Raw genomic sequence first — 26,436 nt, 5'->3', positions numbered from 1 at the left:
AAGTTATTTTCAGACTACAAAATTGGCTGAGACATTGTTGGATGAACAAACATGTTATCTTTCCTTTCCAGTGATATGTCTGATTGCCAATTATGTTTCAATTTCCTTTAATTGGTGAGGTTATTTTAAGTTAATTAAATATATATTTGAAGGAGTTGAATGTGATTAAGTTCAACAAAGTTTGATGCAAATACAGATTTCAATACAAATTCTGCACTTCTAAATATTGAATGTTTAATTTTCTGATTAATCACCACAAAAGTAAACACCCCAAGTAAAAGAAAATGTTTCCTAAGTAACCGATTGTGAGAAAATACAGATTTTAGCCACACCAGCTAAACCTAGTGGGAAATTTAAAAAATCCACACCTTTTTTTCTCTTTCTAGCATGTTAAAAAAAAAAAAAAGAACAGGAGTTAACTATTTTCACAGCGAAATAATACTTATTTATTTTCTTCTTTTATGGGGAAGAGGGTAAAGCAGAAAAACAGAAAAAAATATTTGGAGTTTAACATTGTGCTTAATTAGTGATTCTTAACTTAGAATGGCGGTAACACCTTTTAAAGTCGAAATTTTCTCTTCGTTCAATTTATTTTCCCATGATTCCATTCTATCTTGATGATAGATTTCATCAACCCATAAGCTTTGAACCCTATATGAGATCGCTTGAAATGAGGTTAAAAACATTTTAAAAGATACAAATATCTGAAACTGAAAGCGTAGATGACCAGCTACTTTGTCATCTTCACACAATTGGGATTTTGTGTGTGTGTCTATTCCTTCCTGCATTTCTTATTATATATATTTAATATAATTATGTCCCTGTAATTTTATGTGCTAATTTTTCCCTGTAACATTATAATTACATATAAGCATATTCCCAGTTTTAACAGTAACAGTCTATCAGGTGCTTTGTGTACTAAATATTATTGTGGAACATTTGGGTAGCTTCCAACTTTCACTTTTTTAATTAAAATGTTACCTTGAATATGTTCATGCGTATTGTTTTCCATACGCTGGATTAATTCTCCAGAATAGAATCCCAGACAGGAGATTGTGGGGTCCACAATTATTAAAATTTTTATGCTTTTTGACACAAAAATGCCACATTGGTTTTCAAAAAGTTTTTACTAATTTTCATTTCCAACAAAATTGTATAAATCTAAGAGACACAGCATACTGTTGCAAGCTCTAGGTGCATCATGGTTTTGGATCCAGAAGGCCAATATTTTAATCTTATTTTTGATATCTGTAAGCTGCATATACTGGAGCAAGTTACCTAACCACTGAAGCTCTATACCCTTGTTTATAAAACAGGAAAAATACCACTTACCTAGCTCTTATGAATCATTTTTAGACAGCTCCCCTATTGTCACTCAGGATGATGGATGGACTCAAATGATTCTGTTTCTTGATGTTTTAATGTTTCTGATTTTTTGTTATTTGTAACTCTGCTACTTTCCTTTTTTTCTGTCCTTTGTATTGTTTTGATTTTCGGACTTTGTTCCTCGAAATTATTTCTATTTAAAAGTATAATGAGTGATATTATTAGTGGCAGGCAGGAAGCATGAATTCTGAGTGAGTCAATACCTGTAAGAGTGTAGATTTGAACCTAAATCTACATGATGGCTCTTCTTAGTAGATGACCCATTTTTTTCCAAAGTTGATTTTCTAGGAGATTGGTAATTTTAACTATGAAGATCATGTATTTCTGATGTGATGACTCTAAGACAGTCACGTCACACACAATCCAATTCCCTTATGTGAAGTTACAGGATCTAAAACCCATGATTGGCTGCCATAGGCAGTCAACGGTTACTGGATGAGTGGTGAACTTTCCCCTACTTCTCAATCTTCATTCAGTGGTACATAAAATCATTGAAGAATTCTTCCTAGTAGTTTATCTTCTCCTATCTGATTCTTGTTACCTGTTACATTAAAAAAAATATAACTCTTAGCTCCTGTATTCACTTATTTTTATATTGTAAATTGCACTCAGTGATCAGCTCATTCAATATTGTGCTCCCTGAATTTAATAAACACAGCTCTGTTTTCTGCTGTTACTGAATGTTGCAAAATAGAAGTTCGATTGTTGCACCATTGAAAGTAACTTATTCTTTCTTCTGGTAAGGGCAGGATTTTTTTAATAATCAAAATGCACATTGAAGTGTAAATATTTTACCAGACTCTGAGTTCCTAAAAATTATTAATTTAACTATTCATTCAGAAAATTTTTTTGAATATGTATTATTTACCAAGTACTGTTCCTCCAGGCAACTGAGGACTAATAGTGAGTCAAAAAAGACATAGCATACATAGAACACAGAGGAGTTTTAGGGCAGTAAAACTATTCTGTACAACACTCTGATGGTAGGTTTATCGATTATAACAAACGCAGCATGCTGGTGGAGGATGTGGGTGGCGGAGGAGGTGGGTAAGTGTGTGGGGACAGTGGGTGTGTGGGAACCCTATTGTCTGCTCAATATTGCTGTGGATTCCAAACTGCTCTTAAAAAAAAAAAGGTTATTAATTGAAAAACATAACAGCCAAGATAGCTATTGAATGAATAACCAAATGTAAAATTGTAGTTCTGACAAGCTACCTATTGCTAGAGGTCTACCATGTGCGATAAGACCCAGCGGAGAGAGGCTGGTCGGGGAAGCCCTCACCAAGACAGGCAGTTGAGCTTTGTTGGAAGGAGGAGTGGGAGGCAGGCAAAGAGAAGGCAGAGGAGTAGTATGTGCCGTGTGGAGAGGTGAACGGAGAGCATGTGGACATGGAAAAAGTCCAGTTAGGCTCACGTGGAAGTTGAGGGTGAGTGTGGCTCAGTTTGATCCTAGAGGCAAAGGACGGAGCCTGATCCTGTGGTTGGCTGAGTTAAGGAGTTAGGAGAAATTCCCACACATTCAAGGATTTTTCAGCAGGGATGAGAGTGAGATATGTGTGTGACATCAAATTTGTGTTTTGAAAAGATACACACAGCAGAAAAAAGTTTTTTTTTTTTCTTTTCTGAAGTATATAAATTAGGTCACTCCTTTGCCAAAAAACTCTCCATACTGCATTTAGAATAACTGCCAAACTCCTCATCATGGTTTACAAGGTCCTACCCAATACGGGTACTCCGCCAACCTCACCTTACCTCTCTCCTCACTTTGTTGACCACCTGCCAGCAAAACTGGTCTCAAAAATTCAGTCGCACTCCCTGTTTAGAGCCTTTGAACTGTTTGGTGACTTCTGCTCGGAAGCTCTTTTTACAACTCTTTCTCCAAATGGCTATCTCCTTTTCATCCAAGTTTCAGCTAAACTCAGAAGCGTCCTTTGGCCACTTCCTTAAAGAAACCATCCTTCCCTTAGTCACTCTCTTTTATATTATTCTGAGTTTATTCATATTATTATTGCTTGTAATTATCACCATGTGAAACTATCCTAATTAATCTGTTTAATTGTTTGCTTTATGTTGGCATCAGAGGGCACAGTATGGTATGTCTTAGTGAATAAATGATTGCAGTATGAAGACAGATTGGAAACGGGCTAGAGTTGTAACAGGAGAGCCATTAGGAGGTGATGCCTGAGTCTAGCCAGGAAATGAGGAGAGCCTGGATTGGGGTTACTGCCCTGGACACGGAGATGGGTATGGAGTCAAGAAATATTTAGATGATAAAACCAGCGGACTTTGGTGATAGATTAACTGTAAGTGTGACAAAGAAGGAGTTGTCAAGACTTTAACGGTTCCTGAAACTCTGTGGGAGTTCTCTAGTTTAAGGCAGGGATGTTTTTCAGTTACTTTGTTTTTGGATTATTGTTTCCTTTGGATTTTCTGCTGTTGCTGTTGTCATGGTTGACTTTGCACCATGTATTTTGTCTTCTTGACAAAAATCTATTGTTTATGGACCAAATCTCTTTTGTCCTTCGTGTCTGCCATCTTCTTGCTCACTTTATAATAAAATTTCATTTACTTTGCATTTTGGGATTATGTGTCAAGTTTATACTCTAAGGCACTGGCTCAAATGTTTAGTATTATCCAATTTGGATTTTATTGTTCTTAATGAATATTATATTTTAGTGACTTTGGTTTTGATTTTGTTGCATTCTCTTTGTGTCCTGGATGGCTCTTTAAATATATATAGAAGAAATATTCTCTTTTTTCTCATGGATATCTAGAATCATCTGTTTAAAATTTTTCTTCTGATTTACAAGAAAATATCTTACAGAAGAAGGAATTCATACTGAACCTTATCATTTGTTTCCTTATTTCAAAAACTTTTTTTTTCACTTATTTCCTTAAAAAAATTTTTTTTTCTGCTTAATCATCCTTGGAATTTACCTAATGGATTTTTAATGGTGTTCTAAAAAGGAATGGAAGGTCTATTCAGGTGGGGAGACCTCCAGCCCTAGACCATATCTCCCAGACTGGTGGCTGATGCTGTGAGGTGGAACAAAATTATATGGTGTCAGGACAAGCTTCCACTCAAATTCTCCAAGCAACACAAAAACATCTTCCTACACCTGAGGTGAAAGACAAAACTTCATGTTCGTGACTGCAGTTTGTTTCATCGAAGAAAAAGATAAAAGAGAAAGAGGCCAGAGGCTATTTCCTTGTTTGCTTGAACCCAGAAAATGGGATTTTGAAGATAGGTCACTGCGCAAAGATGAAAGGAAAGAAAACTTTCAAAAATACCACCAAAACTTTTATTTCATACCCCTCATTGTGACTGCAAAAAGGATCCTCTCTTTGCTCGTGGTTTCGTTGTTACTTTAAGGCAAGTTAAGAAAAGTTGGTTTTTATATGTTTCTATTCAATTAATTGCCATTCTTAAATTCACAAGTTGAGACTAATGTAAACTGAGGGCTGGAAGGCAGACACTCCACGAGTAGCCTGCTTTCTCTAGTGATTCTTCACTAGAAATTTTGAAACACTGTGATCCTTTTCCCTAATAACGCTTAAATCACTTTTTATATTCCTCTTATGTAACACCTAAGTTCAGCTATGGGCTGTTATTGAGACTTCAAAATCCTATTTTTAGGGAGCACACTCCGCATGGATGATGAATTCGTTTCGGTCAGGAAGAGTCTCTGCTTGTTTCAGTTGAGCTGACCTCCAGTTTCCTAATCTCCGGAGCGTCACACTAGGTATAGTTATTAAATTGTCTATTCACAATCAATACTCTGAGACACGCTGGCAGTCAGTATTGTTAGACTGCGTGCATATTAGCTGCTTTGTGCCCAGAGGTAATCTTACTATAAAGGATGCAATTTAATGAATCAAATAAGATAAATAAACAATGCTTAGTTAAACTTTTGAATATTTATGAAGCAGTTCAACAGTGATTAGAGGATATGAGCTGAGGACGTTTAAAATGCAGCAGGAGCATAATAATGGATATAATTTATTGAATACATTGTATTTGTTTTTCTTCTAAACTGTCACTACTATCTAAAAATATACAGAAAAAATTGGCTATAAATGTAACTGAATTTCTTCTTAATACATGTAGTTCAGTGCAGGTCTTTTACAAATGTTAGTTCCCTTCCCTTCTTCATTTTATTTACTCAGATGTTTTAAAATACAGCACATTGAATAGAAAAAAAATTCTGGAAGTATTCTGTTATAACTAATGTACTTCAATATGTTTCGTTAGATGAGCTGTAAACATAATAGTCTCTTAATACATACCAGTGAAATGAAAGAATACAAGTTTTAATATGAAAGTTAATCCTTTTAGGTAGAAGAATATCAATTTTTAAAAATTATTATGTACTTAAGCATGTTATATGGTTTACCCTATATAAGGGGATAGGAATGCAGAGTTTGGGAGATGGAGAGTTTTAAATGTGTATACTAGAAGAGACAAAAAGCTGAAAATCAGTGGTACACCCATCTTAAGGAGTTTGAAAAAGAACAGTATATTTTAAATCCAAACAAACTAGAAAGAAGGGCATAATAAAGATGAGAGTTCTTAATGAATTGAAAAACAAAATACTGGAATAGAGCCAAAGTTAATGCTTTGAAAAGACCTAAATTTTGTGAATTTTTTTTGAGCAAGAGTAATCAAAGAGAGAGCTGGAGAGGGAGAAAACATACAGATTATTCATGGAAAGAAAATAATGCCTCAGATCTCACAGTTATTAAAAAGACAACGATAGAAATGGTGGCTTTCTGACGGGGTCATGCAAATCCTGCCTATGATGAGAATTAAAAAAAAAAAAAAAATCCTTGCAAGTATCCAAAAGCAGAGAGAAGCTGGAGAGGAGTTTACTCTGGACAAGCCAAAACTGTGACAGGTACGTTTGTGGGGGTTTTGTTGGAAAATACTACCATGGTGCCAGGAGGCTGGGGTAGCAAACACGGAGTTTAGTGCAAGAAAGAACAGTTGGAAACCTAAGAAGGAAATTCACAAAGTAAGAGAACTGCAGAAGTCACAAGACCCAAAATCCCAGTAAAACCTTTCCAGATTCTTTGCTAAATGATAAACTATTCTTGCCCAGGGAGAAACACTGGGGGATCTGGTAAAAATGTAGGCAGTGACCAAGAGAAATGTACCCTTAAAAGGGCTGCATTGGGTAGGATTTTTGAGTTTCCTGTTTTTTAAACTGAGTGCATTGTCCAACCTGCATGCCTTGAGGATGCAGAAAAGTGGCAATTTTTAAAAAAGCATATATTTTAGAGATTTATAATGAAATATGTTGAGTGAAATGATATAATGGCTGAGGTTTGCTTCAAAATAATACTAAGATTGATTAAGTGGAGTTATAAATAAAACGGATTACTCATTAATTCATAACTGTTGAAGGCAAGTGTTGAATAGAAATTTACTATACTCTTCTGTATATTTCACACATTTAAATATTTCACAATGCAAAGTTAAAGAAAAAACACAAATAAAAGTCAAAGATTGCAGTTATATTAGAATAAAAAAAAAATAGAGATAAATTTAAGAAAAGATTTTCAAGACCAGCCTGGACAAAGATCAAAGAAGACCTAAAAAGAAGAGGGATGTGCAATGATCATGGATTAGGAGACCTAATATTGCAAGTGGATAATTCTGCCAAAATTGTTCTGTATAGCCAGCTCTCTTCATAACAGACCCAAACTGTAAAACAACCCTAATGTTCATCAATGAAAGGATGATAAATAAAATTGTGGGATATTTATAAAGGAGTTTAGGAGAAAGCATGTAACATTATGGAAGAATCTCACCAATATAATGATGTTGAGTGAAAAATACAAGGTTAAAAAGCTCCATGTGATTCCAAAAATTAGTGAAGCCAATCAGAAGTCAGGATACTGTTTTTTTGGGGGGGAGGGTAGGGTGTAAATATGGATAGTGACTGCAGGAGACACAAGATGAGTCTCTCGTTTTTAATAATGTTTTGTTTCATGACCTGGATTGTGGTTCCACAAGTATGTTCGCTTCCTGGGGATTCACTGAGCTGTATATTTATGGTTTGTGCACTTTTCTGTATGCAGATTTTTTTTTTAAGTCTTGTCTTTTGAAAATAAAGTCTCAGCCATTTTATAATCAACAATTAGTCAATTAGTCATTGGCATCTTTATAACGAAAGTAGGTCTTTTGCAAAGCTTCCTTCTGGGGTGTGTTCAAACACTTTATACTATTTCTCCACTTCTTAGTATCATAAGGTAGCCCATGTCTGTATCTATCTGTTCAACACTCATTGACTTAAGACCTCTATGCCACAAGTATGTTGTCAGATGCTTGAGATACAAATCAAGCCCCCAAAAGGAAGATTTTGTTGCAATTTGGTAATTCTCGTATGAGTCATTCCAAGAGAATGTCAACAAAAATGTTCCAGGTTTTTCTAAAATTAGATAGGTTGATGTCTACATTTGCTATTTTATTTTTTGCATGGATGCTGTATGTGTACAAAGGTGTGTTATGCAATAGAGAGTGAGACTGTGGATGGACATATGATGAGCTCAGGAGGGCTGGGGGTAGGAATGAGAAACAAACTCTCTTTAGAGGCCAGACAGTAAATTCACATTTGTATTAAGGAGTGAAAAAATAGGAAATACTTCTTTCTGAATATAATAAAAGAGATCTTCCATACCCTTTTGGTTCTTTCTGTGGATAAAACAACACATCCAGGTATATATTTTAATATTCCTGAAAATAAAATGGTTTCTAAAAGTTTTAGTAGAAGAAAATTTGAAAAATTTTCTCCACGAAGCAATGTGTCTAGAAGCAAATGAAACCGAAACACAATATAAACTGAGTTATCCATTACTTTCTAAAATAACTTGACAGGGTTGCCTTCCAGGAGGACAGGGGAAGAAACAAGTTAAGCAACTGAACTGCTATTTCTTCCATTTCCTTTTGATCTGCTGAGTTTTGAAAAACATAAATAGCTTTAGTTAGCCTCCCGGTTTATGAAAATAACCCAAGATGCAAATCTAATGATAGAGACATGAAAGCTATTTGATTTTTTTCAGAGTCCGCAGAATTTCAGAAAAGGAAGGGCAGGAGTAATTTTTTCCCACTGTTTAGTTTTTTATATACTTATTTTTATATAGTCATAATAAAAAGCCAGAAAATCTGTAAAACAGCTGCTACCCGCACACCATATGGAAAATAAAACAGCCTTTGTTTTAGCCTTTTGGTGACTGGTTTCATTTCGGCTTCTCTTCCCCCTTTAATTTATATTGAAATTCCATTTCCCACTCGCGTATATACCCTCCCACCCCCTGCTGTACAAATTAAATGCAATCTGCCCAGTATGAATTATTGTCAGACAGCAGTAAGGACCTTTATTTATTTATTTTTTGGCCTCCTGCTCTGATGATTAGAGTCAGCTCATAAAATAAAAAGCAACAACAATCTCTTTCCTTCTTCCCTTAAGAAATCCCCACTACAACTTCTTTTATAGCGCGAAGCACAATTGGTGTCTTTTTAGTGCAATCAATAAGTGGAAATGGCTTTAGTGACATGTCTGAAATGAACTTCTGAGTTACATATCCTCTGGAAGTTCCAAAATAAATGCATGCAAGTCTCAAGCATAGCCCAGGAAAACGGAATCTCTAGCGGTGTCTTTTACTGAGAATTGTAAAATTGGACAAGTTATTCTGTCTTTTGTTCTTCTTAATAATAAGCATGAAAAAGTTAGGAGTTAGAACTGGGACACTGTGTACTTGTCCCCCGGCTATAAAAATACAACCCAGCCATTCAAAAAAACACAGTTAACAATACTCTAACAAAGAGGCCACAGCAAATACAAACACCATGAACTTGACAATCATGGGGGATTTTGTTTTCACAAGCAGAATATACAACATAATATTAAAATAAGACTAAAAAATTCCTTTCTATTTTGTGTAGTAAGTAAAAAGTTTATAATTGATTTATTATTTTATGTAGGAAAACTGGGGACATTTGGGGACAGAAGCGTGTGCTCACGCCCTTGGAGGGCACTCGCATGGGTTTATTCTCACTAGCGTTTCTTCAGAGGATCAGGATGGTGAGGAATCCTGGGTGATGACGGACACAAGAATTGGATTGTTCCCCTGTCTTCCTCTCTCCCTTTGGTTTACTTAAATTTCCCATCAATATCCCTCAATGGTAGATTGTGATCTTTTTGAGAGCAGGGACCAGATCTATTAATTTTCGCATTTCCACTGCCTAGCACATTGGGTGATTTTAATAAATACTTGAGTGAAGGAATAACAGAAATTAATCAACATTCCGTGATCACACAATTACCTTTGCCATTCCTCCCAATTTGGGAAAAATCATAGAGAAGATGATAGAGTTTGGCCCTATCTTTTAGTCTTCCTTCTTGCTGGACTGGCAGCTGCTCTGATTTTTTATGCACATAAAAATCCTGGCTTTCTCAGAAAAGCTTGAGAGGCTCTGCTCTCAGATTCAGGAATTACCATTCATAGGGCATTTAATGCTGGTGGGTTCATAAATTCAAAGCTGAATCTAATAATTTACTTGCATGGGCCAATGACAGGGATGGCAAGCCAGATGGGGCAGTCATGGTAATTCATGAATCAAAATCGTTCAATAAATATAGCTCATTTCCAATTTTCAATCATGCTGCATGTCATAAGCTAGAAATTTCACATATCTCAATCTCAATGCTTTCTACATATAGTTTCTGTAGCCATGAAATCTCAAGCTAATCCATGTAGATAAATCAAAATTCTCAAATGCATAGCTTTTAGAGAATGTCAACAAAATTTGTTCAAATATTCATAAAATACAATTAGTTTGATTAGTGTTTATGTTTGTGATTTCATATTCTTTATTTCCTCAGATGGTCATTCTTGGGAGGTAGTATTAGAGTTGTAGAAGGCAGTCTTAAAAGCTTGTTGAAAAGAACACCTTCTTTCTTTTCATAGCAGAGTTCAAATCCAGCCTAATTGTGACATTTAGAAACACCCATGGGTGGACCCACTTAGAAATTAAAAGGAATGATATTACTAAAATGCCCCGAAGCCCCTTACTATAAAGTCATTTTATTTTCTGGAGGGCTAGGAGCTTTCATCATTCTGACTTTATCCATAACTATTTCGACCATATCGATTGCCTTGACCATTCTATTAGAAAGAACACTAAGTCCATTTAATAACAAAAATTAGCTTGATTTGAATTGATTAGTATATTTGAAAGTACCAAGTTAATTGCAGATGAACATAGTTTAAGTCAAAATGTTTATTAATTCTTAAACCAATTAGGATGTGATGGAGGCTTCCTTGTAAAGGACAAAAATGCCAATTGTAAGTAGATAACTGACAGATGGTATCAGGGAATGCCTCCTCCTGAGATCCTCACTGCTGCCCCATTGGTCTGGCTACATCAGGGGAAAAAGAAGGTCAAGACCAAGACATCAACCAAAAGGAGCTACCAGGACCTACCAAAACCTAAAAAACCAAAGGAAGAGACTGGAAAACAGTCTCCTTTGCTGGACTGTGGACTTCATCAGGAGGGACTCTGTCTGTTTCACACACTGTTTTGCCCACACACTGCACCAGAGCGTAGCAGGCTCTGTAAATACCATGTGGATGAGTAAATGAATGAATAACACATGGTAAATGAGATTCCGATGAAACACACAGAAAATCAGATCAGGGACAAACAAGACCCGAATTTGACTGCCCGTCCAGGCCACAGTCAGACCTGGGAGTCAGTACAGGAGCAGCGTGGGGACAGAGCAAGGAGAGCGCAGTGACGGGGGCGTGGAAGGGGGTGGAGGTCAGGTGAGGCGGTAAGAGCCTGAAGGACTTGGTTTGCTTGCTGCTGTCCATCTCCCTCTAAACGACCCTTGCTTGAGGGTAGCCTCCCAAGATTAGAGGAAGAGAAAATACAAAAGTTGCAGAGTCAGGTGAACCATGCACAGGCTCCAGTTTGATTATTTATCAGGGAGAGTGCACTGAGGTGTTATCAGAGTTTAATACCGCGCCATGAATTCTAGGGACGCAGTGCGTCAATATCAAAATGGCAGCTGAGTATGTATTTGACAGGAGCTATCGCCCAGAAGGAAATCGACGTGTGCACATGGCTTCAGAAATGATTTCTTCTTCTCATTTACCTCCTCTACTATTCCTGGTGTATTAAGGGAAGTGTCCCATACAAAAGTCTCATCCTGACTTCTTTTTAACTGCTTTTGTCTGAGGCTGAAGTACTTGTCTGCAGTGGCTAGATGCTCTTCTAATCATTGCCTGGTGCAAAAACATCTTCAGATGTTGAGTCTGACTCAATTGTTTCTGATAACAGCATTGGAGAGTTATGATTCTAACGTATGTCAGAACACCTTGGTATCCTGGCAAGGGGTTTAGATGACTCCACAACAGATAATAAAGGTGTTGCTGGTCTGAGAGTTCTGAATTGAGTTCTCTCTTCCCAGATTGTTGCCACTAATCATTATTTAGATAGCAGTAGCATTCTTAAGGGTGTTTGATGTCTACAACCTGCAGTAGCTAAATTGGTAACACAAGGGATACTTATCACTTATTTTATCATGAAAATTTCCTGAAGATCCCCAGTGGTCTCTAAACCCAACAGACAATTTTCTGCTTTGATTTCACTTGCTCTCTTAGCAGGTTTAAACACAGCTGACCTTTTTCATCTTTTTGATTCACTCTTTTAGTTTCTTTGATACCTCTCATATCTGGTTTTCCCACCAAACTTTCTTCTTTCTACTCTCCTTGCTGATTCCTGTTCTTCAGCTAAACTTCTAAATGCTGAGTGTGCCTGGACACAGTTTATCTCCCCCTTCGTTCCTCCTCTGAGCCTCTCCTTTCCTCTTCTAGCTTCTGTAAATTTGTCCTTAAGTGCTTACCTGTAGTAGAATGGCTTTAAATATCACCTGTATTATTATTATTATTATTATTATTATTATTATTATTATTATTATTACTTATTATTATTATTTTGGTAAACATCACTATTCATCCATTTGACCAAGCTCCTGATGTAGGAATCATCATTTTTGTTACCCCCACATCTGATCAGTCAGCAAATCCTGCCAGATCTGCCTCTAAAATACGTCCACTTTTCTCCTACTCCATTGTTGTGAACTTAGTCTAAATTATCAGCATTTCTTGCATAGATTATTGCAATAACCTCCTAACTTCTACTCCTGACCTTTCTCCTCATCCCCTTTCATTCTGCACAGAGCAACCAGAGTGATTTTTTTTTTTAAATGTAAATCAGACATTGTCAATCTCCTCCTAAAATTACCCCAATGGCTTTCCACTGCATTTGAAATAAAATACAAACTCTTCTCGTAATCTCTGTGTCCCTGTATAATCTTGTGTCTGCCCACCTCACTCTCTGACTCCTTTAAATTCCACTCACACCACTGCTCAGCAAGGTCTTGTTGCTCTAATTCCTTCTATCCCTTAAATGAACCAGGTCTGCTCTCCTTTTGCACTTTTATATATATTGTTATCTAAGTTTATTTTTCTCACTTAATATGTATCTATTTATTTACTTATGTTATTTATTTATCTATTTATTTTCTCCCCTTAGGATGCAGTATTCATAAGAGCAGGACCTTTTCTATCTTATTCACACACTTCAATTCAGGAAAAACAAGAAACGTGGCCAAAAACACTGTCTCCTCTATTTTCAAAATGGCACACCGTTAGTGCTTTTATAGTAACTAACTACTTTCAACAATGCAGGTAAAGCTGCACTTATGGCTAGAAAAATGACTCGTAGGACTGCTGTGATCAGTACATAAAATTCAAAACCAGTCTCATTGGCTTCAGTGACAAAAAAATGTTTGTCACCATGCTCAGAATTCCACTATTAGTAAATACAACTATGTTGGGATAGAATGGAGGAGAGAGATGGTGATGAGATGAAATATTAAGCTTTAGGGAGTTATGACATTTTATAAATATGTAGTTGGGGAGATCTTTCACTAAAGGAAAAATGAGACAAGGATTGCAGGAAGTTCCGAGGTGGGTAAGGTGAAGGGCAGAGGCAGGGCTTTTCTTAAAGGGACAGTGCAAAAAAGAGAGGGTGAGAGTGACGCTGATAAATTTTACTTCTATCACATTTTTTTAAAACCTGTATGCAACTATACAATAATTATGAGATAGTATAAATTAAAAATTGTCTTTGCTGACTATATTTTACTTAAAATAAGTTAAAATCATATTTGGTCACTGAATTATATAAAGTTTTAATTATTTTCTGATTATAAGAAAGCATACATTTGACTTTTCTGTTAACAAGATACTGATTTTTTTTTTTTTTTGGTAACAAGATGCCATCTTTTTTAAAACCACAATCTATAATGCACTAAAAATAGTATATGTGTTACTGTGCCCATGGATTCTGTGTTGTTTCTATGTGTAAAAATAGTTGTCAAATTTTGTGTTGATTTATTTTAATTAAAAAAATGCAGTCATTATGATGATTGCTACAGAATTTGATTAATCCCTGTTAACTTATATCCTTAAGGATACTCCATTTTTGCTTGTGATAATTTGTCATTTTGAATGAAGTAGCTTTAGCAAAAACTTTGTGCTCTGACACTTTCAAGTGTCACTCTTGAGTGATCTTGATCTCTAGGCAAACCTTGCACCCCCATAAGATTACGGGAGTAAAATCTCTGAGGGGGGAAATGAGACAGGAGGGAAAGGGGCAGGGCACAGCCATTCAAGGAATGACAGCAATTAACACCAAAATGGTGGAAGATTCAACTCCCAGTTGGCCTTGAGGATAAAGATGGTGGGAGGTTTGACTTCTAGCAGACCTTAAGCTACAATATGCTCACTGTAACATATTAGCATGATAAGTAACATGCCCACAGGCGCCATGACAGTCCCAAGGCTGACCACAAAAGGTCAAAGAGTGGGCGGTGGCCCAATTCCTGGGAATCCCAGCCCCTTCCCCAGGGTAGCTGGAATGGTCCTCCCACTTGTAGGCGGGAAGCTACCCAGCCCATAAAAACTGGCAACACCATGGCCTCAAGGCTGTCTCCCTCACTCCCTCCTCTTTGGAGATGGCCCACACTCTGTCTATGGAGTGTGTATCTTCTTTTGCTTTAACCTGAGCATCCAACCTCCACACTTCGTGGCCTTTCTCTTGCCTTTTGAAACAGCCTACACTCTACGCAGTACGTATCTCTCTAAATAAATCTACCTTTACTCAAACCTTGATCACCAGCCTTCAGTGGAACCCTTCTCACCGTGGTCAGCAGGGCTTCTGTGTTGTCAGATTCATTGGGCAATCTCAGGTCTCGTTTTTCTGAATTTCCTAGCAGCATTTATTTGACTCAGTAGAACACTCCATCTTAAAACTCTTCTCTTGACTTCTGAACTTCTTCAGCATCTTCTGCAGTTTCTTTGGCCACATCCTCTTCCTTTCTTGAGTACCAAGTGGTGAGGTGCCGTCGGGCTCAATTCTCAGACGTCTTTACCAACACTCAGTGATCTCAGCCAGCACATGCATAGAAACCGTTTATACACTGATGACTCCTCAGAGTTATAGCTCTATCTCTAACCTTTCCCTTAAAACAAGACTCACTTGACAACTCTTTTTGGAAATAAAAGGGCTCATAAAATTTAACACATCTAAACCAGAATCTTTGATTTTTTTCCTCTAAAACGTGTTCTTCTCCATGAGTTCCTTATTGTAGGTGAATGATTTGTCAGTCAGCCAGTTTCTTGGGTCAAGAAGCTCTGGGATTACCTTTGAATCCTCTCTTTTTCCATAGTCCACATCTAATTCATAGTCACATGCTGTCATGCTTCTGCTCCAACTCTGTCTTAAAAGGTCCACTTTGTGTCAATTCCACTGCTACTTTCTGGTTGAAAGCAACCTCATTGTCCCCGAGGTTGGAAGGACTGTCTCTCCACTGCTCCTCCTCAGGTCCTCTCTAGAGTCTATTCTTCACCCTCTAGACCAAGAGACGCTTTTAAAATATGCCAGATTGTGACTTGACTCTCTGTTCATAATCCTTTAATGGTTTTCCCTTATACTTAGGATAAAACCCAAACCCCCTTTTTGTGGTTCACACAACCCCATATAACCTGGTTTTTGGCTCGGTGATTTTTCCATCATCTTGTTACCACTCCCCCTGTTGTTCCTTGCTGTCTCACCAAAATCACTCCCATCCTTGAACAAGGCCAGCACACTCTTATGTCAAAGCCCTTGAGTTTGCTGTTCTCTCTGCCTCTGTCCTTCTCTCATTTGGTCATGTTAAATATCACAGTCTCAGAAGGGGTGACCCCTCAAACTCTATAAACAGCAGACCGTCAGTTTACCTTCTTGTGCAGTTCTGTTTTTCTGCACAGCATTTATCATTCAGTCAAAATTACATCACACATTTATTTGTTGGCTTATTTACTGTTTGCCTTTCCTACTATGACAGGGACTTCCTTTTGCTCACTGTTTTATCCCTAGCACCTAGCTCAGTGTCTGGTACTTAGCAGGCCTCCTATAAATATTTGTTGAATGAATGATGATGACTTATATTTAGGAAGAGAAGAATTGTGTACAAATCTAAATCTCACGTGATCTCTCTAGGACCTCACAGAAAGCTGTCATTACAGGTGAATCATGGTGGGAATATGAATGTCATGCTGTTAGATCAGGGAGGAAAAAGGTTGAAAATGACTGGCTGTGTGAGAGGAGCATCACGTGGAGACGGAGAAGCCTGGATCCTCACTCTTCTGTACACCAGGATACACCTCACGGCTTTCTAAAAGTATACACACCAGATGTTCTGATTCAACCATCTAGGTGGATCTATACAGGTGTAGTTGTTTTAAGCTGGGCTCCTTCGAAGTGGAGCTTGAGACACGGACTGGAATGATGGGATTTATTGTGAAAATGCGTGCAGGTAAATCTATGAGGAAGGGAGGAGGGGGAGGAGAAGGAACTGAGCAAGAGCATGGTCCCAGGTAATCTAGTCTTGGCCTGAAGTACAGGACAAAGGCTCTGGATGGTAAACTGTACCATGAAGTTGTTTCCTCCTTAAGGCAAGGTCAGTGTCAGTCACTGTCAGCCCGCCATTGGCCGTGGGTTGCTTGATTGTCCAGGAGGTACTTTTCAGGTAAGACAGCGCCCCTTAGTGGAAGGCAGTTCTCCAGAGGGGAAGCTGAGAACCATTAACAGCCAACACTCACAGCCCCTGGGGGATGGTACCCTGACCCAGTGAAGAGGAGCTGGGCTGGTTACCCCAGTGTCTTCTACAGGGGTAGCCAAAGGGGCTGACTGGGAAGCACAGATCCCCACTCATTCAATGAGTATTTATTGTAGTTGTCATGAGCCAAGTACGACTAGTTCTGAGATCCACCGGTGAACAGACATGGTCCATGCAGCACGGATAGGGACAAGAAATTTGTAATAAAGCAAACATGCAATCATGTTGATATGTATTGAATTACCACCAAATAATGAACTAAAGCAAGACTGCAGAAAAAATCCATGGTGTTGTAGAGGTAATGGTTTTCTATGAATGACCTTTGCTTTAACTCGTGGAAAGATTGTATAAATTCTTAATCACAATAATCTTTATCTAATGCTAGCTGTATATTAATCAGATGGTTCCCAGGCATTATTTTGAAAGTTCAAATAAAATAAAGGAATGTGTTTACAGCCCAGAAACTATGTTCATATACAAGTCCTACACTTGATCATTGTTCAAAAATCAAGATGACTTTTCTCTTAGTGGGAATTGAAACAGAGTAAAAGAAAGCATTAAAAAGTTTAAGATCTTGGGTTGGACGCTAATTCTTTTTTGTATTTGATAAGTCACCCCCTCCCTCATCCTGTCCTTGACTGGCAAAGGCAAAAACAAGAGTATGAGAAGGAGGGACCCTGTTTTTGTGCAATATTCGAGTTCACAGACTGCTCATAGTCCTGCAGTCCGTGTGGAGGCTAAGAGATTGTACCAAAGTCAACGAGTTGTTGTAACATGTTCACCATTATAAGTATGTTTAAAAATAGCAAAATTTGAGGTATAAAAAAGTCATTTGAGTAATAAGTACAGATCACTAAGTTCCAAGCAAGTTTGAGAAGTTAGTATAGGAGGTAAGAACAGTACAGTAGGAAAACTTGTTTTATACTTTAAATTATTAGAGAGAAATACACAAAAACACTTCTAACCCCCAATGCACTGGATACCAGTAAATACCCACTTGTAAGCTCCTGATTTATATCTAAAGGTCCATTTCATCTCTATTTTAAAAAATCTTTGCATGGTGCTATGGCAACGACTGTGTTGAAAAGTAAACCAGCCAATGAGCAGCATAACATGTGTCAGTAACATAGTGCATTTCTTGTTTTCTTTGCCATCGAGCAACATTTCAAAGGGCTAAGTTCTACTGAAGTGTCACCAAACCATCTCTTCAAGAGATTACAGTGTCAGCAGAAATAACAAGGCTTATTGTCAATAATTCTTTTCATACCTCAAATCCCTGTGGCCTTCCCAGACTCTCTTTAATATGTTTCCATGCAACAAGGATCTCTGACACAGACACACTTGTAGCCTTGACATCTGTGGGAGCGGCAGTGGGTTCTGTATGAAGGAAAATGGAAATAATAAACCACGATGGTAACACGTTTCATCTGCCAAAGCATTGCACCTGAATATGTCAGGTGCTACTCCTTTCTGCCTCATTTCTGAAATGAAGCGCTGTGGTGGTTATGAAGAACACAAGCTAAAAAGACGATTTTGCGGATTTGTTCACTTGGGTCAAGTCTCATCAGTACCTTACCAATGACCAATAACAAATCCAGCAAGACAAGCAAAGAATATCTTTATCCTTGGATTAACTTGGATTTCTGGAGAAGTTAAATTGTCTAACTTAAATTGTCTGCCCTTCTAGAATAACGATCAAAAGAACGGACTATGAGCCAGGCGTGGCTATGTTGTTGTCACTGTGGTGGCTGATTTTTGCTTTCCAAAAATTATTCACCTTCAGGCGAGTTTCTTTACCTTTTGCTAAGCCCCAGTCCCATCAGCTGTCATTTAGGCAAATTGAAAGTACTTAGTCCCTGGATTTTTAAAGTTAGTTTTAATTGGAATAATATGTATAAATTATTTGGCACAGAGCTTGGCACTTAAATTATTCACTCAAAAATATCGCTTATTTTATTTCATTTTTTTTTTACCCTGTGCAGTCACAAACAGAATCTAAATTTCATTAGATTCCTTTGTTGTTGTTCCAACCACAAAGCTACATTTCCATGATTGTGTAAGGAATGCGTTATGAGTCATGATATTTAAAAGGCATGCCTTGACTTTTAAGGCAGGTGTGTGGACTGAAAAGGAAAGTCCCCGAAGGTCTGGGTGCTGCTGCTCAAAACCACCTTTTCATTTGTTCCTATGCTCAGTGACCTTTCTCACTGTTTTTTTTTTTCCCCCAAATACACCATGTCTGACTGGCATCCATCAAGAGGTGCACTTTATTTGAGGTTGTACTCTCCACGAGGAACAAAATATTTTTAGCTTTGACACTGCTGAATCATAAATACTGTGTCGCAAACACACGTTAAATGAAATGGCAGAATAAAGGCCGCACGTTAGTTCAACCAGTCTGTACAAAGTCTGTTTAAAAAAAAAAATCCTGCCCCATAAAAATCGTAGAGAATTTTGATTCTAACCCCTGGTAAGAGTTCAGATGAATCTGCTGAAAAAAAAATACATATATGCATTTTTTTAAGATTTGGGGAACCATATGGCTAAGACAGAATTCTAAATAACATTTTTTAAAGTCTTAGAAATATTGAGGGAATTATAGCCATTTTCTGGAATGTCACCTTTTCTAATGGAAGGTAGACACATATCTTCCTGGGAGCCTTTGAATATTATTAATTGAAAAATATTAGCCCAAAACATCTACCTTTGCTACTGTAGAAGAAGCCCATAGAAGACTTTTTCAGAGGTACATGTTTGTTTCAAGCAATGATTATTCTTTTGGTAAAACTTTCATTGTAATTATATGCTATAATTGTGTTAATTTGAAGTGCTTTGGTAAATTCACATTAATCCTTACACAGAAGCTGACATTAATTTCTGCCACGGTGTAAGTTGTAATTTCTCGTTCTGTCACCTTTTGAAAACACTTTATTTTTTCCTTCTGCTTAGTGGTTTCTCCCATCCCATTTTCATCTACCTGATTTAAAGCCAAATTCTGGGAAAAAAAAACTTCTCTTTCGCTCTATAATTCTGATCAGCAGACTGGCAACAAAAATATTTTTTTCATTGCTACTTAATAGGAATTAAAATTCTTGATTTTGCAAGTAACTGAGAGGAAAAGCTGATGTTCTTAAGGTGTGTACAGTCTGCTGGGATTTAGGATATGATTTATTTTAAAGAAAGTATCACTTGCAATTTGGAAGTAGTTTTGCCTAAATTAATGCTTTGCTGAGATTTGTGTGCCAAATGCTTTCTTTCAACTTTTTTTTTTAATTATTGAGGCAATTACAGCTTCATCAAAGAAGGCTGTAGGGGGATAAATAATTTCAGAAGCACAAAATATGTGGTGGGGGTGACAGTCTTTCTAGCTCTCTTTACCTCTAGAGAAAGACATTTCTCTCTCAATGTAGTGCTACACAAGTTTAAGTACTTTTTAAATAGAATAAAAGAAATTTAAAAAGTAAAAATAAAAATATTCAGAAAATTATTTCTCAAACCAGCACCCTGATTTCTATTTAAAAGCTCTAAGACTTTTAAACCAGAGTCAGACCCAAGACATTTCACAGTTGCACTCTTGGGAGCTAAATATAATTGGTGTTTCTAATTGAATGAGAGTAAAGGAAACAAAAACTGAAGAGTCATTTTTTGTTTCACCTTCTAGATGTAAATTATATCAAAAGTAGATCTATGCTGACCTGAATTGGACTTTTCAGCATGCAAAAAAATAACCTCACTTAGTTTACTTGATAGTAAAGTGAACATTTTCACGTGGATCAAAGTTTGCCTGTAGGCAAGAGTAACTGATTGGCATAGACAGTCTGCTTTGGTTTGGAACTAGCTGCTCTGTCTGGACATCCCACTGTAACCGAATGATGGAAAGTCACAACCAGAAAGATTTTAAGAAATTCACTTAGATCAAAGGTCACACGTGGATGGTCAATGAGTCTTCAGTCATATTTTGTTTGCCCCAATAATGTTTTAAATTAATTCCAGCACTTCATGTAAAAATAAGGATTTATGGCTTCTTTAGGCGGGGAGGGGAAGGGCCATACGAAGTCTGAATCCTTGGGTGTTGGTAGATGAGAACTGGCAGTTGATCCCTTTAGTCTGGGCGTATTCTCTGATGTTTGCTGGATTCTCTGTCACTCCCTATGGTCTACACTGGGACTATTTCACTCATTTCTATTTCTTAACTGCAGTGTTTCAAATCCATGCCTTCATTTTGCAGATGAAAAAGGTGACATATAAACAGAGGTCTCATGTGCTCTCTCTCTGTTGGTTTGAGATCAGCACCAAGGAAGCAGCTGGCTCATCCTCTATCTCTTAGGGTCAGTTTTTGGGGCACAGAAGAGATTTTACAGGGAAAATATATAGTTCATTCTCTTGCTGCCCAGTTGCTTCCAAATAATTGATACGTGAATGGATGGAAGAAGATTAAAAATGAACAGACAAAAAATAACAAACAGAATAGATGAGGGGGGAATAACCAAAGGTAATCATAAGAACTGCCATTTATTGAGGATTTGCTGTGTGCTAAGCCTTATTCAAAATTCTTCATATGTATTAATTAATCCTCCCAACAACCCTCCCTTCATTATTACCATTTTTCAGATGAGGAAATTGAGGAGCAGATAGCTGAAAAAACTTCCCCAAAGTCACACAGCTACTGGAGGGTGGAGGGAGGATTTGAACAAGATAGTCAGGTCAGAGCACATGGCGGGAGAGAGTTCTTCCAGCCCAGCCTCCTGCCCCTTTGTTGGCACGAAGCTCACTTCACTTCACCCCACCCCAGGGGACAGAGGAGCAGATACTGGCGGAAGCTCAAGGAGAGGAGGTCAGCTTGGGATGGAACGATGAACAGGCAATACTTCCAGCCTGGCACAGAATCCAGGGATGCTCTGTCCTAGACGTGTCAGAGGCTGGGGGGTGAGGTGCTTCTCAGGGCCAGAGGTCAGTAACCAGCATACAGGCTAGGGTTAGAGGTCAGGAGGTCAGAGGTTGCTCTCTAAGGTCAGGGAGCAGAGATGGGAGTGCTCCTCAGGGTCAGGGGGCACGGGGTGAGAACACTGTTTTCTGGACACCGTTCTGCTTCTGAGCACACGTCTGTGTTTACACACCTGGTGTTTTTCCCTTTGCTACTACTCTTTCTCCTTGCCCACCACACCTAACCTCTCCTAGGAGGATTGATGTTTCTACTGCACAGCACAGGGAACTACATTCAATAACTTGTAGGAAGCTATAATGAAAAAGAATATGAAAAGGAACATATGTCTGTGTGTGTATGACTGAACCATTATCCTGGACACCAGACACTCACACAACATTGTAAACTGACCATATTTCAATAATAATAATAAAAAAGAGTATTGATGTTGGAATCCCCACTTAGTCTCTCTAAGTCTTGCCAGAAACCAGCTAAACCCCCATCATCTCCTATGTAACCCTCACACGGGCTTACTGTCAACTCCTTTTCTTCCCGTTTCATGGAATTTTGGGTAATTTTGAACTACAGCTGCTCTGACCCCATGATCCTGTCATGTCCCAGCGTCTCTAAAACTCTCCCATAAATCACGGGACGCTTCCTGCCACTCTCACCTCTGTCCGGTACACTCAGGCAATAGGATGGAAACCCAAGGACTTATTTCTGACATTTATACCAGCCTTATGTCTAATAGATTCAAAGATTTAAAGTGATTTCTTTTCTTTTCTTTCATGTATGATGATACTAATTAGGCCATGGCTAACGCCTTCGCTACAATCTTGGGGTTTTTGAAGTGGACAGGTTGACTGATAGGATTCAGTTTCTGTTATATTAAAAATTTTGTGCAGCATTACCATGTTCATGAATTTAGATGATACATTTGTGTGAAGTGACCTAGCAGCTGGAGTTCTCCAAGTAATATGGGGGGATGTGCCTGTGATATTGATCATACGTCTGACTTCCCGGGAGGGGTGGGCAACAGCATTAATCAGCGGAGAGCTTAACACACTCCCTGGGAGAAGGGTTATGGTTTCATTATTTAAAAATTCAGTGAGGACAGCTGTAGTTGAACTTTTACAGGCTCTAATCCAAATGGATCATCTGGCTACGACAGGAAATTATTCCTTGTATTTTACAGCTAATATGCCAATTTATTAATTTTCAAGTCCACATAAATCCCACTGAGCTCAGTTTTAGCTCAGGACTTATCTGGAGAATGACACCTCATGAAGTCGGGTTTCAATATGAGCTGTGTAGCTCTGTTTGCAGGAGGATAACTGCGTGTTGTTTTTTGCAAACAAGGAGGAGCTTTTTGGTTTTGATAAAAATAAAAGCAGCATACTTTTTACATAAAGAAAAAGTAAAAAAAAAGAAACTAGAAAAGGCTAAAGCACATCACATATAAACAAATCTTTCAACCTGCTCATAACCTATATTATATATGATATATATTTAATTTCCCTCTGTTTTTCTAGTAGCTGTAACTGAATGCTCAGATTCTTTCCCTTTCCAAAGCCATAGTAACAAGAACTCAGTGGAAAATGGATGTAGCTTTAACTAATAAGTGTTTCTAGAAATGTAGAAGTGAAAACCAATTTGATTTTTCATGTTGGAAAAAAAAATTACTTTTTGTCACTTACATCATGCACTTTAAAATCACTTATGTTGGAACTTTGCAATTTTCTAAAACATAACACAAATGAACTTGTTTACAAAATAGAAACAGACTCACAGACATAGAAAATAAACTTACGGTTAATGGGGGAAAGGGGGCAAGGGATAAATTGGGAGTTTGGGATTTGCAGATACTAACTACCATATATAAAATAGATAAATAACAAGGTCCTACTGCATAGCACAGGGAACTATATTCAATACCTGGTAATGGCCTATAATGAAAAAGAATATGAGAAGAAATATATATATATCTACACATATATATTGAATCAGTATGAGTACACCAGAAATTTACATAACATTGTAAACAGACTATACTTCAATAAAAAAATAGAACTGTTTCCAGAATGAGGGTATTGCTTGGGATTACACCATACCCTAGAGATCTGAAGTCAAATCAGAGTTAGAATGCATGTCGTTCTTGCCTGGTTCAGAGTATAGATAATTGATATATGTGCAGGGGGCATGGGAGCCATGGCAGGCAGATCTCTTTCCTCCCAGGTTTATGAGAGATGCTGCTTTTCACTGACGGAGCCTTTCAGGGTTACTTCTGTTGTGGAAATCTTGAAAGGGTTCAACGTCTCGAAGGTACTAGCAGAAAAACCATTTGGAGTTTTTCTGGCAGTACTTTAGGGCAACGGTCAGCCTCAGAGTGGCAGAAGTCAAGGTCACTTCCCAAGTGATTGACTAAGTATCTCTATTTATCAATTATGAATCCTTCTATAACAGATCACATTCAAGATTTTCCCTACAATCATGTACTTCTCACTCGCATTCCAACAGGCTCTTTGAGAGGGAAAGAAAAAGATGGAGAGCATAAGGATTGCACACAGGTGCTTCTGGGAGTGCGTTCTGGATGTGGGTGTCCTCCACCGTTGATGTCCCAGCGGGGAGTGGGAAATGGGAGAACTAATGCTGTAAGGTGTGCCTCGAAGCCCATGGGGTCCGTGCTTCCCTCCAAACAACATGAATTCTGGTGGCTGTGTTTGATACGGCAGCCCACACGTTGCCCTTCATGGCTCGGTGTCAGCCGTGAAAAGATGGCTTCTCCATGGCACTCTGGGTGCGTAGCCACATCATGATATGAAGAGGAGGAACTATGCCCGTAAATGGGGATCGGAAGCCTGCCCCGCTGCTCTCGTTTTTTACTTTATCTAGGAATACGGAGGGAGTTTGAGGTGATAAACAGGGGAAGTAGGTTAACGGAAGAACAAAGAAACAATTTATCTTACAGGGAAACAGAGTCTGGATCAGTTGGGCTTTGGACAAGAGTATGGTGACAAAGACACACTGTGGATGTGTGTGACCGTCCACAGACACAAAGGACAGGAACCTGCATGAATACATTATCTCATCAGTTTATTACAGGTTTTGAATTTTTTTAAAAAAAATGATTCAAACTTGAAAATGTTCATTGCTTTTCAAGTAAAGTAGTTTGCCAAGTGACTGAAAAGGAGGTGGATTTCCCTCTTTTTAGTGTACAGCAAAAGTTGATCTATTATTACTGCCTACTCTGGGACAATTAAAATGTAAAAGAATATTTCAGAATGCAGAATAGATTGTCAAAATTTCAGTTTTACATTTGCAATGACTTCCTGAGATGTTCGAGTTCTAGGCTTTCTTTTGTAAAGTGGAGGGAGGTAAGGCTCAGACACGTGAAAAAAATGCCCCAGACTGGACAGTCAATGTGAGCTTGGAACCCAAGCTCTGTGCACTCCAGGCAAATGCTCTCTCCCTTCCATTGTCCTGCCCTATCGGCCTGAAACAATTTAATAAAACTTTACTCATATTTACACATGAGGTTCCAAATTAGTAAATTTAATTCGTGAGCAAATGCTAAATATATGTTTGAATTTTGTTGTCAGAACTAAGGCAGACTCTATCCGGATTTAATTTCCTTGGTATCTTTCATATTTCAGTCCACCAAAATAAATGAAGTGTTACTATGAGATATATTACACCAACGAACTCAGTGTCTTTGAAAGAAAATATGCATATTTCCTATGTGGCTTGAAAGCAAAATCTCTAAAGGCAAGCCATTTCAAGTTTAAGGAAACAGTATTAACAACTGGTGGTGCTTGCTATACTTTAATTTCAAAGCCAAGGTTGACAAGAAATGTACAAATCTGGATTTCCTGAGGGCAGCACGGGTGTTAACCATACAAAGCACGTTCACAAACGTCTTCAGTTCATCTCATGTGACCTTTGGGGCCATATGCTTGATAATTAGGTTAAATAAATTAAAACAACAAGAATGTGCAATTCCTGAATAAAATGTATACTGCAGAACAGATTTCAGAGTAACAAATGATACAAAATATTATTATTGTGTATAATAATATGATACAGTCGCAAAATAATATTATTATAAATGTTCCTGGTAAGGCGGTATAGGGTAATGGTTTAAAGCATTAGCTTTGGGGTCGTACAGACTTGGGTCTAAGTCCCAACTCTGCCACTGACTCCAGTTGCTTTCACAGCTCTGTCATTTACTGGTACGCATTTAAACATGTTACTTAGCTTTTCTCTGAGCCTCAGTTTCCTGAAGAGTAGATTGTGGCTTAAGATGCCTGTCTCATACTTGGTTGGAAGAGTTAATATAATTAATATGGACACTGGCTATACTATCTGAAAACACATCAGAAACTTGAGATGCTAAGTTCATGAATATTTCATTAGAACACCTATGATTCCTTCTTACTACTCGATTCTTCACTTTCCTGGTCATTCCTGTGCTGAGGTAAACATTCTACCTCTGCTTCAGAGTTCGGCTCGTCATAAAACACAAGGCAGCTTGTACTGAGAAACTGCATCTTCCATAAATCAGACACTGCCTTTGTACTTCAATATTCAGATGGACTTATTTATTTCCCCCCAAGAACTCCCAGTGCCCAAAGATGAATAATTCTCTTGGGCTATTCAAGCCACACACATGGGCACAGAGGAAGTAAAAGGGTCAGTTGATGTAAACAATAATTATTTGGAAGGTCAAATTTGTACTGCCTGTGGTGGAACATTAGCTCAGTCACCTGTCAAATTTAGCTACTGTAAGGCACTGTATTTACTTGCAGGACCAAATGAAATTCTGCACTTGAATAGAAGGTCTATACAGAAAAAGCTAATTGTAGGGAGTTAGAACTATTAGGTTTTCTCTTATTC

The 26,436-nt window shown here is 37.9% G+C and overlaps 1 protein-coding gene across 1 annotated transcript in view; it reads right to left on the bottom strand.

Annotated features, from left to right (window-relative positions):
- The window catches only part of CNTN5 (contactin 5), a 1,016,845-nt gene that overhangs the window by 16,220 nt on the left and 974,189 nt on the right, over positions 1–26,436 (bottom strand). The window contains exon 21 of the mRNA XM_074372920.1: positions 17,887–17,996. Within this exon, the coding sequence (XP_074229021.1) occupies positions 17,887–17,996 (110 nt within the window). The remainder of the gene's footprint in view (positions 1–17,886; positions 17,997–26,436) is intronic.

Source organism: Camelus bactrianus, chromosome 10 (assembly GCF_048773025.1).
Source record: "Camelus bactrianus isolate YW-2024 breed Bactrian camel chromosome 10, ASM4877302v1, whole genome shotgun sequence".
Lineage (NCBI taxonomy): Eukaryota > Metazoa > Chordata > Mammalia > Artiodactyla > Camelidae > Camelus > Camelus bactrianus.
The sequence above is the reverse complement of the archived record's forward strand: the minus strand, read 5'-3'. Positions and strand labels throughout refer to the sequence as shown.